A 12,936-nucleotide genomic window follows, 5' to 3' on the forward strand; every position below is an offset into this window, starting at 1 on the left:
ATAGCTACAAATTTATTAAAGTTCCCAATTAAGTAAATTCATACAACTATAGCTTCTTTAAGTTAATCTTAGGTTAACTAGAAGTTCTTGTTCAATTGAAGAATACTATTCTTAATTCTATCTATATTTTTAAAATAAATTGTTTATATTTATTTTAAATTTTTAATTGCAAGCACAATATAAATTACCACCTAAAAGTTAGATCCCAAAAAGGATTTGGATTTTTAGCAGTAGCTCTCATTACTTCTCTGTACTCAGTTCAGGTTTTATTCTGCAAATAATCCTTTACAAAGTGTATTTGATTTGCCCTCCCTGTGTCCCTAACCAGAAGGGAACCACAGAAGAAAACATTGCTGAAGACATCCATTTCCATCGCTTGCGTAGACCTGATTCACTAAGAAAATAGGAAAAGGTTAAATGAAAAACATTCTAGGGAAGTTACAAACCATATAAGGGGATGGGTGAGCCACACGTGGGCGTCATTTTTTTTCTTCTCTTCTCTCTTTCAACAGGGAGACACATCGCCTCTTCCTCCCACTGTCCCAGACTGTCTGCGGGCTGATGTCAGGGTGGCTCCTTCTGAGAGCCAGAATTGTTCCTTCTCTTTAGCAGACAAGAATATCACCCACGGCTTCCTCTATCCTCCTGGTTTGTATAACTCTTTTTTAGAGCAGCAGCTTAGAAAGCCCTCATCAGCTGGATGTGGGCATGTGCCTTAAACATATGCTCCCCACCAAAACTACCTGCTTGGGCTAAACTAGCTGCCCAGGAGGCTTCCAGTGGTTGTGGGCCAGCCTGGAGCTATAATAAAAACTAATAAATTTTGCAATGGGAACCACACATCAGCTCTGATCTGGCCCAGATGTTCAGAGAGTTCGGCAGGTTTAAGTTTAATTTTAAAACTGAAGTCTCTTTGGAGAAGGACACAAGCATCTATAAAAACAATTTTTTCTCCTGATGACTGGCCAAGCTAAGGCTTGCATGGAGAATGCAGCTGTGCGTATGAAGACAAATTAGCCTGGAATTTGGGCCTTTTGCTCACGCTGTATACCCAACAGCTTTAAACTGTGGATTAAGCAGCTGAATGAACTTGAAATATTTTTTCAGAAAGCTTTTCTCTTGGGAACATGCAAAAGCTAGTGTGATTTTTATAAAACTCAAATCTCTTCTCTGTTCAGCAAGGGTTGTCATTTCCTTAATTTACTCAAGAGATTTTCAACAATTTTAACTTCTGGGAAAGGGTTTTCTCCAGATATTTGGCTTCAGTTTTCTGGAAGCCATAACCAAAGAGGTTACTTTAGAGATTTATAATTCAGAGATTCTGAAGCTTACAGTGGAGGAGAAAAGGCTCAATGAAAGCAAGTATCACGTTGATGTAAAATTCCTAGCAGAATTAGGATAATAAACTGATGTATCTTACTACAATCTCTAGAGACAATTAGAGCTTCATCAAATGTATGTAAACCCTAGGACAAATCTTAAATAGTTGCAACATTTGATCAACACAAATTTTTAAATTCAGCCTTAAAATAGTGTCTGTTAAGCCTTAAGATACTGGTTGATTTATAAATGTTTGCCTTGATAAGGAAATGAAATGAAAAGCTAAACAGCTTGTCTCAAAAAATATTAAGGCTAGAATGAAACTCCCTTCTAATTTTCCATTACAAATTCTGTTAGCAGTTCCATTCTGGGCAAATTCTTAATTTTCTCTGAAAAGAAGATAATGTTTATTGACTTTCCAACTTTCAGAGTTTAATTTAAAAAGTAGAAAAGTCATAGAGGATCTGAGGACTGTGAACAGCATGTGAAATCTTAAAGAAAAAAGCCAAAATCTCTTGCTTCTCTTTGCCTTTTGGTGCCCATACATTGGCCTTTCAATAGAGTATTAGTTAAGGTAGCCAAGTGCAGTTTAAATGTAAATAGTGTTATAAGAAACACTCATAGGCTTGCAGGAATTTAAATCCTCTCAATATTTCAGTGAGAGATGCTATGAGACAAATGAAGCACAGAGGGACATAGCATATTGCCCAAGTGGATCAGCTGTGGGCAGCAGAGCTGGGATTCCAACCCCAGGAGTCTGGGTCCAGAGTACACACACCCAGCACACACTCTGCTAGACGTCATGTCCATGAGTCTTCAAAGCCAATCATTTGTGGTGCTGTGAGCAGTCTTCCTTGAGTTAAAACTCTCTTTCTTAAGAAAATTTTATTTTGGAATAGTTATTTATCACAGCATTATTATCTTATGTATATTCAATAATGATGCTTTCCTATCAGTATTATATTTGCTTTAGAAACTGGTGTAACAAATTATCCACAGACTCAATGGCTTAAAGCAACAGAGCTTTATTTATTCTCTCAAAGTTCTAGAGGCCAGAAGTCTGAAATCAGGGTGTCAACAGGGCCACATTCTCTTCCCGGGAGAGAATCTAGGGGAGGATCCTTCTTTAGGTCTTCCAGCGTCTGGGGGCTCCAGGTGTTACTTGGCTTGGAGCTAAATCAGTCAGTCTCTGCCTCCATCTTCACATGGCCTTCTCCTCCAAATCTCTCCTCTTTTCAACCCTCCTTTTCTTTATAAGGATACCAGTCACTAAAGAGCTTCTCTGGTGGCTCAGCTGGTAAAGAATCTGGCTGCAAGGCAGCAGACCAGGGTTCAATCCTTGGGTCGGGAAGATCCCCTGGAGAAGGAAATGCAATCTACTCCAGTACTCTTGCCTGGGGAATTCCATGGACAGAGGAGCCTGGTGGGCTACAATCCGTGGGTCCCAAAGAGTTGGGCACAAGTGAGCAACTAAAATGTTCACTTTCTTTGTAAATTCAGTATAATCTTATCTTGAAGCCTTAATTTAATTACATTTGTGAAGACACTATTTTCCTACCTATCACCTTCTGAGGTGATGGGACGATAGGACATGGACATATCTTCTTGAGGGTCACCAACTGTCTACAAGGTATCAGATGCATAAGACTGCTTGAATTATGAATGACGTCTACCAGAGAGTGCTTTGTGACGCTGTGTTTTGTGTGTTAATAAAGTTACATTAATATGTAATAATAATAGGCCTATTACATAGAATGCTATATTTTCTTTTGTAGCTGGAGTTAATAAGATTTATTTGTTTTGCAGCAAATAATAGAACTTCCAATAGTCAATATGATGCTTTAATTACAAGTAATTTGGTCCCTATGTATGAAGCATTCAAAAGTAAGTATATACTTAGATTATTAATTTTAGTGACTCTTTGAACTTATGAACTAGACACATCCTTAACTGAAATTTGTTTCTGTTATTAGTCATTTTGTTCTTATGTTTTAAATATAGAAACAGGAAGGATATGTAACTTAAATTCTTTTCACAAAAGAATTAATTAAAGGAGATAATTACAAAATAAAACTTTACAAAATTGTACACATTTGTATTTATATATACACAATTGTATGTAATAATGCAAATGTATTATTTCTATACAAAATAAAATTTTTCTAATACTCACCATAAGTAAATGAAATGTGTTCATCCCGAGTCATAATTAAAAAAGCAGTATATATGTTCTGACTATTGTTTAATACTGTCTCCAAAGCAATTCAGCCCTAGGAAGTCCTTTGGAGACATATTTAACTATAATTTCAAGACTGCAACTGTATCAACAACAAAACCTACCATGGATGTGGCTGTTTAGTTTTTCTGCTTAGACTGTTTGCAGAATTCCTCAATGACCACTGACAAGTATTGAAGTAGAATTGGATGCTATTTAAATGTACCTGTTTATAACAGAAAATATTTCCGTGTTCAATAAAGGTAGATATTTTAAGCACTTTATTCCTTTATTTTTAGCCATGTGGAATTACTTCCATAGTGTTCTTCTTGTAAAATATGCCATGGAAAGAAATGGAGTCAATGTGGTTAGTGGACCAGTATTTGATTATGATTATGATGGCCATTTTGATGCTCCAGATGAAATTGCAGAGTAAGTAATTTGAAACCAAATGGACATTTTGATTTAGCAATAGGGTATCATAAGGGGAAACCTAAATATTTTAAATTAAAACTCAGTATTCTATTATATAACATATTTATGTAGAGATATAATTATTGACTATTTTCAACTAGTCTATCAAAAGACTTCACAAAATTTTTTTAAGGTAAAGACTTAAACCAACAGGCAAAGAAAAAAATGTCCAGGAAAGGTTTATCAAATTTTTTATTTGGAAAATTTCTAAACTAATGAGAAAGGAAAACAGTTTTGTCGCAGCTAAGGAAGTAGGGAATGCTCACTGTGCTATCAGAAAGTAGAGAACCAGTTCAGCAATAAATAAAAACAATCAAGAAGTGACTATTCAAAATATTGCCCAATAGTTCAAATAGTGGATGATTCATGAAAGTATCTCACAGGAGAGATTATAGGTGTCCTGTAGAAAACTAGTCCTGTTTATCTTTATAAACTTTATATTTACAACTGTCTTTGTAAACTAAGCTGTACATTTCTGTACTAAACCTGGTCATATAGATTGCTAGGAATTACTCCTGAATCGAGGACACAGGAACAGAGAGTTGAAGTGTCATCCATGATTTTTCTATTATCAAAATAGACTGTACTAAGCTATGGTAATGTCTAAGCCTAGACTATGTAAAGCAATGATCTCTACTTATACCTTCTGATAAGATAACATTTATGACCACTAATTAAGCTTGTCACCTTTTAAATTTCGTTTGCCTTGTCCTTATGTCAGTGTTTATTGATCCTGTCTTTCTCCATTTAATAATTCTAGCAAATGCTTTGATAGCACTTTACGCCATGCGAGGTATGCTTCTAAGCATTTACAGATACTTTATTTAATCTGAGAAAGATCCTCATGTTAGATTCCATTAGCTCCCATTTAGAAAAAGAAACTGAAGCACAGAGAGGTTAAGAAACTTGTGAAAGTTCCACAGCTAAGTAGTGAAGCCAGAACCCAGGCAGTCTAGCTCTGATTCTAAATCACAGTAACATAGTTATACCAGTTATACCGTACTTATACCAGTTCATTTTCCTTTTAGTGGACTCACACTAATAGCTTACCTTTATTTTGCACTTGAAACTTTTAAAGGCACTTTTATATTTATTATCTGAGACTAAAGGACTGTCAGATCAGCTGTATGAATTTATCCCTGTCTATGCTGTGAAAATGGTACCACAGGATCACCTCCGTGTTAAAGTTGAGGAAACTTAGAAAGTCATAGAATATTAGAGGATTAGTACACATCCAATGTCTAGTGGAAGTGTGCAGCTAGTCTTGGAATCCCAGATCCTTCATTCCCAGCCCCTGCTCTATTAGGAAATGTCACTAGAAAGTATAAAGTCAACAAAACTAGGAGGCAGAATATCATGCTCTTGCTTTTCTTTGTGTTCTAATATTTTCCATGATAGAATGACCAAGCTTGGACTTCTGTAAATCTTGATTCTGGCTCAATAAGGCTTAAAAATGTGTGATAAGATTTTATATTTTCTATTTATTTACTTTCTTTAGCTATAATTTTACCTTGGTGTTTCTTAAAAAAAAAAAAAAATATATATATATAGACACTTGTAATCTTCAGAAGCAAAAGTATAATAACATCAAATGTTTTCAATTATGCTTTTAGCTATGCAGTCAACACCAGTGTTCCCATCCCAACGCACTACTTTGTGGTGTTGACTAGTTGTAAAAACCAGAGCCAAACCCCTGATGCCTGCACTGGGTGGTTGGACGTCTTACCCTTTGTCGTCCCTCATCGACCTACCAATGTGGAAAGTTGTCCCGTGAGTATGCCCCCAGAGAGGCCCTGGGCCCAGAGAAAATGATTCATCAGAGCTCACCTGGGCTTTCAGAAAGTGGTTCTGACTACAGTACATATTTTAGGTGTTTCCTAGGTTAGAGTTGTACTAAATGTGACCTCATTTTTGAACTTTCCCTTAGACTACTGATCTCTATGTAATTAACATTAATTTAAACATGAATATTTAAATATTAATGTAAACATTCATATGCTTACATGAGCATGTGTTTATCTATCCTTGTCATATGTATTTTGTTTAGATATATTTTACTCACATTCACTAATAAGGGAAGGGTTGTAGCTTATTAATCTTTTATTCTGAATGCATACCTTAAGGTTCTGTCCCAATGTTGGCATGAAATTAATGCTTCTCAAGTGACTATGTAAATATAAAAATCCCATCAACTTGAAACGTGAGGTCCAAAAATATATATATATATTATGTATATATATACTTTTTCCTAAATATATACATATATTTACAAAATAAGTTGGTTCAAATGACATTCCTTGTTTAATATCATGTATTAGTCCACTTCAAAATCTTGTGGATCAAGGCAAATTACATGTAAATATTTACTTTGACTTCATATATGTTCTTCATAGAAAAAATATCCATCCTGGTAATTGGTCTTTACTGAAGTCATTCAACAAATATATTGAATACCTTGTAACTGCACAGTATCATGACAGATACGTTTTAGAATGCACCAGGGAGGAATATATTGTCTCTGCCCTCAAGGAGTTCATATATAACTTTGATATGTAAATTATATATGTAAATGAGATGCAGACACACTAATGGGTTACTTGATCATATAAGAATTATTTTAAAAATTAGAAAGTAAGAGACACTACAAAGTTAGGATTCATTGCCAAATACTGTTATATGTTTCAAATTTGAAACACATCTAGCTGGAATAATCCATAATGGTTACATAAACTGAGATGGAAGTAAGGCCCTAAAAGATGGGCATCATTTGAACAGAGTGAAAAGATTAGAAAGACTTTTCCATGGAGATAATGAAGGGAGGGACTTGGTAACTGCCTGGATGCAAGAGCCAAAGGAAAATGGAGAGTCAAAGCTGAATTAGAGATTTTAAATGTAGACAATTAGGAAAAAGGGAAGTTAGGAATGAGAACTATTTTGGCAGGTAGGTAGGATAATTAAGAGTAGGCACATCTGATTTGTAGAAATGGGCGTTCACATGGAAAATCCCATGGGCTATTAAAGCTTAAATTCTAGGCCAGGTTGAGATTCCTCTCTATTCTTTCAGGTATTGAACACGTAACTGCCCTCACCATGCTGTGTACTCTGGGTAATACACAAATAAATCAGACATGAATTATAGCAAAAAAAAAAAAAAGGGGCTCATAGTCTAGCACTGAGAAGCCTAGTCAAACAGAGAAAAGAAAAGTAAGTGGCACAAAGAGGGACAGGTAAAATTGTTGTAGGATCTCAAAGGAGAAATACTTTCTGGTAAGGAAAGCAACATTCTAGTTGAGTCTTGAAGATAGGATTTGAACTTGAGTGTTTGATGGTTGCTTTCACTGACTAGAAATGGAGGGCAAAGGTCAGAGGCTAAGCAATGGATCACTCACAGTCCTAGAACCATGAAGAGTTTCCAAACAAGAAGCTATCAGGAGATGTTGTATAGTTGAAACTCTTCCTATTTGTCTTGTCAGAAGTTTATTTAGTTGAGACAAGGGGAAGCTGCTATTATGCACTTCCTCTTCTAGTGGCAGACTTTGGTGACTGATACTCTTGGTGTGATACTCTTTTCCACTCAATCAGGAATAAATAGTTCTTTATCATAGAGGTTCTAGGTAGCCATTCATAATGGGTGTGCAAAGAAGAAATTATTTGCTATCCCTGGTTTAGGCCCTTATTACCTTCTATTAGGACCTTTTGAAAATGAATTTTAAGTAGTTTCATTGTCTCCTGTCCTTTTCACCTTTACCTCTGTATACTACGACCAAGTTCCTCATCTTAAAATTTAGCTTTTCATTACGAGTATTTTCTCATCTGCAAACTTTGCTTATCTATCTACCCTGAATAAAAGTACTGTACAAAAACAGCAAAAATCCCTCAGCCTGTACGTAAGGCTTTTCACAATTTACCCTCAGTTGACTTTGCAGACCCAAGTTCCAGGCCAACTGAAGTTCTTGAAATTACTTGACCAGCGCTCAGGTTTCCCTACCTCCATGTCCTTGCTCATGAGCTTCTCTCTTCTAGAATGCCTTTCTTCGCTATCTGCTAAAATTCCACCTGCACTTCAAGGGGAAGCACAAATGGTACAAAGCTTTTCCTGTGCATCCACAGGGGAGACGGTCTCAAAATTAATAAGGCATCGTTTCTATTGACTAAGACATGAAGACCATTAAGCGGGACATATTCCAAGATTGTAAAGAATTGACAGGATAGTAATCAGGGCATGAGGTTGGATAAACAGAACTATGAGACGTAATATGATGAATATGAAACAAGCTATGATTATAAGAGAGGCTGTGACATTGATACATGTGACTGTCAATTTGATATGAAGGAGGGAAGAGACAGGACGATAAAGTCAGGTAACTGAAAATTTAGGTGTGACTGGCCAAGAAATACAGAAAATGATCAGTTGTTTCGTGAGGGATAAATTTGTTGTTTGTGGTCCTTCAATCGAGAAACTAGTTGAATACCTAAGAGGCTACAGTAGAGAATAGAATGCCAATGCCTGGGTTTGGGAGTTGAATATCTGAGTTCATTTACTGATTTGGCCTCTTTGGGGAAACAGCTGAGTGTCACTTTCCTCAAATGTATGAAACAATTCACCCCCTAATGAAGTTGTTGTGAAAATTAAATATTTCATATAGACTCCTAAAAATTCTCAATAAACAGTAAGCAAATGGGGGTCATTATAAATAAATCACATTTCATGAAGGAGTTACATTGTAAAGTCAATATAAAGTGAAATCTTGTATACAGATAAAATCACATAGAATCAAATCACCAAAAAAGTAGAGTACCTACACAAGTTATGCCTTGGAAAGAAAGTTAAAGTGTTAGTCACTCAGTTATGTCTGACTGTTTGTAACCCCATAGACTGTTGCCCATCAGGCTCATCTGTCCATGGAATTCTCCAGGCAAGAATACTGGAGTGGGTTGCCATTCTCTTCTCCAGAGGATCTTCTTGACCCAGGGATAGAACCTGGATCTCCTGAATTGCAGACAGATTCTTTACTGTTTGAGTGATGTAGAACTCGCCAACACTTCCACTAGTATTAGAACAAGTAATTGTGCTTTAATTGTGCAATTGTGAAATAGTTAGCTTGCTTTAAGGGTCATACTATATGAAAATTCTGCATTTTTAAATATTCTAATCACTGAGTCTGTGGAGGTACTCACACTGCAAGAGGTTTGAGGCAACTGACACCATTTGTAGAAATGGCAGAGTCACAATTCCACCTCACACTTGATGTAGAGAACTTGATTCTTATTTCCTTTCTTCCTTTGTTTTTCCGTCATTTCTTCCCTCTTTCTTCTTTTTCTTTTTCCCCTTAACTTTGTATTATTAAATTCCTGTCAGATAAATGAGAATGTTGCTGTAAGTCCACGTGACTATCTGTGTTTTAACTTAGTATATGTCGGAAATGTAACTGTGTGTGTGCTTAGTAGTTCACGCATGTCCAGCTCTTCGCAATCCTGTGGACTGTAGCCTGCCAGGCTTCTCTGTCCATGGAATTCTCCAGGCCAAATACTGGAGTGGGTTGCCATTCCCTTCTCTCAGGGATCTTCCCGACCCAGGGATCGAACCAAGGTCTCCTGCATTGTAGGCAGATTTTTTACCATCTGAGCTACCAGGGAAGCCTGGAAATGTAATCGGGGGTATACAATTGTACTGTAAATAGAATTGGGGATAAGACAATACAGGTATGGAACTTAGAGGAGATCAGAATTATAGAGATAGATTTTGTATTAAATCACAGGAGTGAAAGGAAATTGCCAAATAGAAGAAAGTAGAGAGAGGAGGCCCAAAGATCAGATGTCTGTTCTTCCAGGAGGGCAAACAACTGAAGTAAGCTGAGGAAACAGAAGGCGTCATTCAATAAGGGAGCAGAGCTATGAAAGATAAAGAAGGAACTTTCAGAACAGCTAAGCGAAAGGGCTACAAAAATTCCACTAAATTAGGTCATCCTCATCTAGATGGTTTCATTAGTGTGATGCCAACAATGACCAGACTATAAGTGAATAAGGAAGCAGTTAGGGGAGAAAAACACTGAAACTGATATTACCTCAAAAACTTACAAATTAAGTTTTATTTGGGGTGTATACAATAGTTCTATTTATGTAATAGGTGATCAAAAGCATATATTTAAATATGGTTCATAGAAACTCAATATACACAAGGCTTCTATTCCTTTGGGATGCATTGGTACAGCTAGAGCAGTTGTCTATAGCTGAATTCTGTTCAGATTGGTTGGTGCTGGTGAACTATCTGATATGAAATAGCTTGAGTATTACCCCTGCCTAGGTATAATTATGTTGTTCTTTAAGATCATTTCTTTGCAGTTTTACAAAAGATTGTCAGGTGTTCACTAAACATTCAGTTAGATGGATACCAAATAAGCTAGGAGAAAATAGAACAATAAAAGCCAAATGGGAGAAAACTTTATGGGAAAAGTGATCAAAACCATTCAATGTTGCTAAAATGTGAGAAAGTGAAATGAAATTCGTTCAGTCATGTCCGACTCTTTGCCACCCCATGGATTATACAGTCCATGGAATTCTCCAGGCCAGAATACTGGACTGGGTAGCCTTTCGCTTCTCCAGGGGATCTTCTTGATCTAGGAATCGAACCAGGGTCTCCTGCATTGCAGGCAGATTCTTTACAAATTGAGCTATGGGGGAAACCCTAAAGAGTGAAGGCAGGAAGAAAAGACTGAATTTGATTCCCATTAGAAATATAAGTTAAAATTAGCACATCACATATTTATTTAACAAACAATAACTCATCTCATGAATCTTACCTGGAAAAATACTTTAGAGGTTTGAAACAGTGATTTCCTCTTATACTTACTCTGGCTCAAATAGTAGCTGCCTATTTTAAACTTGCATATTTAAAAAACAAGTGAACAAGTATGCTAAAGTTAATTGAAAGTTATCCATGCAAACTCATCTAATTAGCGAACTTGTAAACTTTCTTACTTTAAAAAATAGCTAGAAATTTAGCAACTTCATATGACTGTCAGAAAAGTCAAAAATAAAGAATAAGGCATTTCATAGCAATCCATGGCTCCAAATTATTGAACTAACCCATATATATATATATATGTACAGTATTTATGGTAAAATTTTTTTACTATGCTATTTATAATTTTTTCAATATGCTATTTTTTATATTTAGTTAAAAACCTACTGAAAGTCAAATGGCCAAGAAATATCTGAAAAGACACTCAATAATACTCAGAGTAATAAACTTTAAATATGGATAAAGCACTATTTTGCAACATGGTTTGGCAAGGATATGGAGAAATGGGGATTATCCTCCCCTGTCAGTGGAAGTGTAAATTGTTATATGCACTTTGAGGAGTGTTCAGTTCAGTTCAGTTTAGTCGCTCAGTCGTATCCGACTCTTTGAAGAGTGCTAGGTTTACTATTTAGTAAAATTAAAGTTGCGTATACTCTATGACCCAGCAATTTCATTTATATATCCTAGAAACTCATGTTCTTAAACATAGAAGACATGTGCCAATTTATTCATGACACTATTATTTATAATGCCAAAAATACTATCAATATGTCAATGAAAATATTAACTGAGCTGCCGCAAACCACAGCTAAAAATAGATGATTTAACTAGATTTAGATATTTCACTATGAATAGATTACAAACATAAAATTGAATGAAAAAATATAGAATCTCATTTATATCATTTATATAAGTTTGAAAACATAAATCAATGCTATATATTTTATATTGATGTTCAGTAAAAGTTAAAAAAACACAGACTGGATTCACATTGACTCATGACAATGATTTCCTCTGAGTAAGACTTGACTTCATCTTTAATGTTTCATTTCTTTAAAAAAGTTATATCTGAAGTAAATATAAAAGTGGTTCTACTTTATGGCAGTCTGTATTTGCTATTGTATAGTTTGTACTTTCATTTTTCTTTTTATGTTAACGTACACCAAAATTTAGCTCTATCAAATTAAGATTTAAGGCAATAAAAACCATAAGAACAAATATCGAATCAATGAGTTGGACATTTTAAGCTAATATAATGTTGTATGTCAATATACCTCAGAAAAAAAACAAGCAAACAAAAAAACCACAGGAAAAAGGGACAACTTCTAAGTAATAAAAGAATTTTCTAAAAAAAAAGAATTTCCTGTTAATGAAAATCCATGCTCCAGGGGAAATAATCTTTTGCTTTTCTGTTTCAGGAAAATAAATCAGAATCTCTTTGGGTTGAAGAAAGATTCAATGTACATACCGCCCGCGTGCGTGATGTGGAACTTCTTACTGGACTTGACTTTTATCAGGAAAAAGCACAGCCTGTCTCTGAAATTTTGCAACTGAAGACATATTTGCCCGTATTTGAAACTGTTATTTAACTTAATATATAAAACAACTTGGGCAAATTGTGAATGATTTTTTTCCCGTTGAAGACCATAAAACAAAATGTTCTATTTTCCTTAACTCTACTAAAAGCTGTATTGTGTAATTTTAATTATTCTTGTCTCTTTTTCATTTCTATAAAAATATAATGTTTTAAAGTTACACACTTTGCACACACTGTGCTACATTATTCCTTCCTTATTATCTCATTTATAATCCTTGGCTATCTTTTTCTTCCCAACATTATCCAAATAGAAAGCAGAGTACGAGAAGTAGGTCTCACTTTTGAACGAAATCAATTCTACATCAGTTTTGTTATAAAACTTTTTACACTTAGCAATCAGGCAATATGTATTAAAATAAAAAAATACACATTGCCTTCATTCAATAATTTCATTTGTAAAAGTGGTGCCAACAGATATACTTTGCACAAATGCATGAAAGTATCATCTTTTACGAAGACCAAGTGGTAGTGATGGTTAAGTTGTTAAGTCATGTCCAACTCTTGTGACCTCATGGACAGTAGCCCTCC

At 35.3% G+C, this 12,936-nt stretch overlaps 1 protein-coding gene across 1 annotated transcript in view; it reads left to right on the forward strand.

Moving 5' to 3' along the window:
* ENPP3 (ectonucleotide pyrophosphatase/phosphodiesterase 3) overlaps positions 1-12,566 on the forward strand; it is an 89,431-nt gene extending 76,865 nt beyond the window's left edge. The window contains exons 21-25 of the mRNA XM_010839685.1: positions 513-648; positions 3,127-3,204; positions 3,835-3,967; positions 5,623-5,779; positions 12,230-12,566. Coding sequence (XP_010837987.1) covers positions 513-648; positions 3,127-3,204; positions 3,835-3,967; positions 5,623-5,779; positions 12,230-12,400 — 675 coding nt within the window. The 3' untranslated portion in view covers positions 12,401-12,566. The remainder of the gene's footprint in view (positions 1-512; positions 649-3,126; positions 3,205-3,834; positions 3,968-5,622; positions 5,780-12,229) is intronic.
* The last annotated feature ends 370 nt before the right edge of the window (positions 12,567-12,936 follow it).

The sequence above is a fragment of the Bison bison genome, unplaced genomic scaffold (genome assembly GCF_000754665.1).
Source record: "Bison bison bison isolate TAMUID 2011002044 unplaced genomic scaffold, Bison_UMD1.0 scf7180017864132, whole genome shotgun sequence".
Taxonomy (NCBI): Eukaryota; Metazoa; Chordata; class Mammalia; order Artiodactyla; family Bovidae; genus Bison; species Bison bison.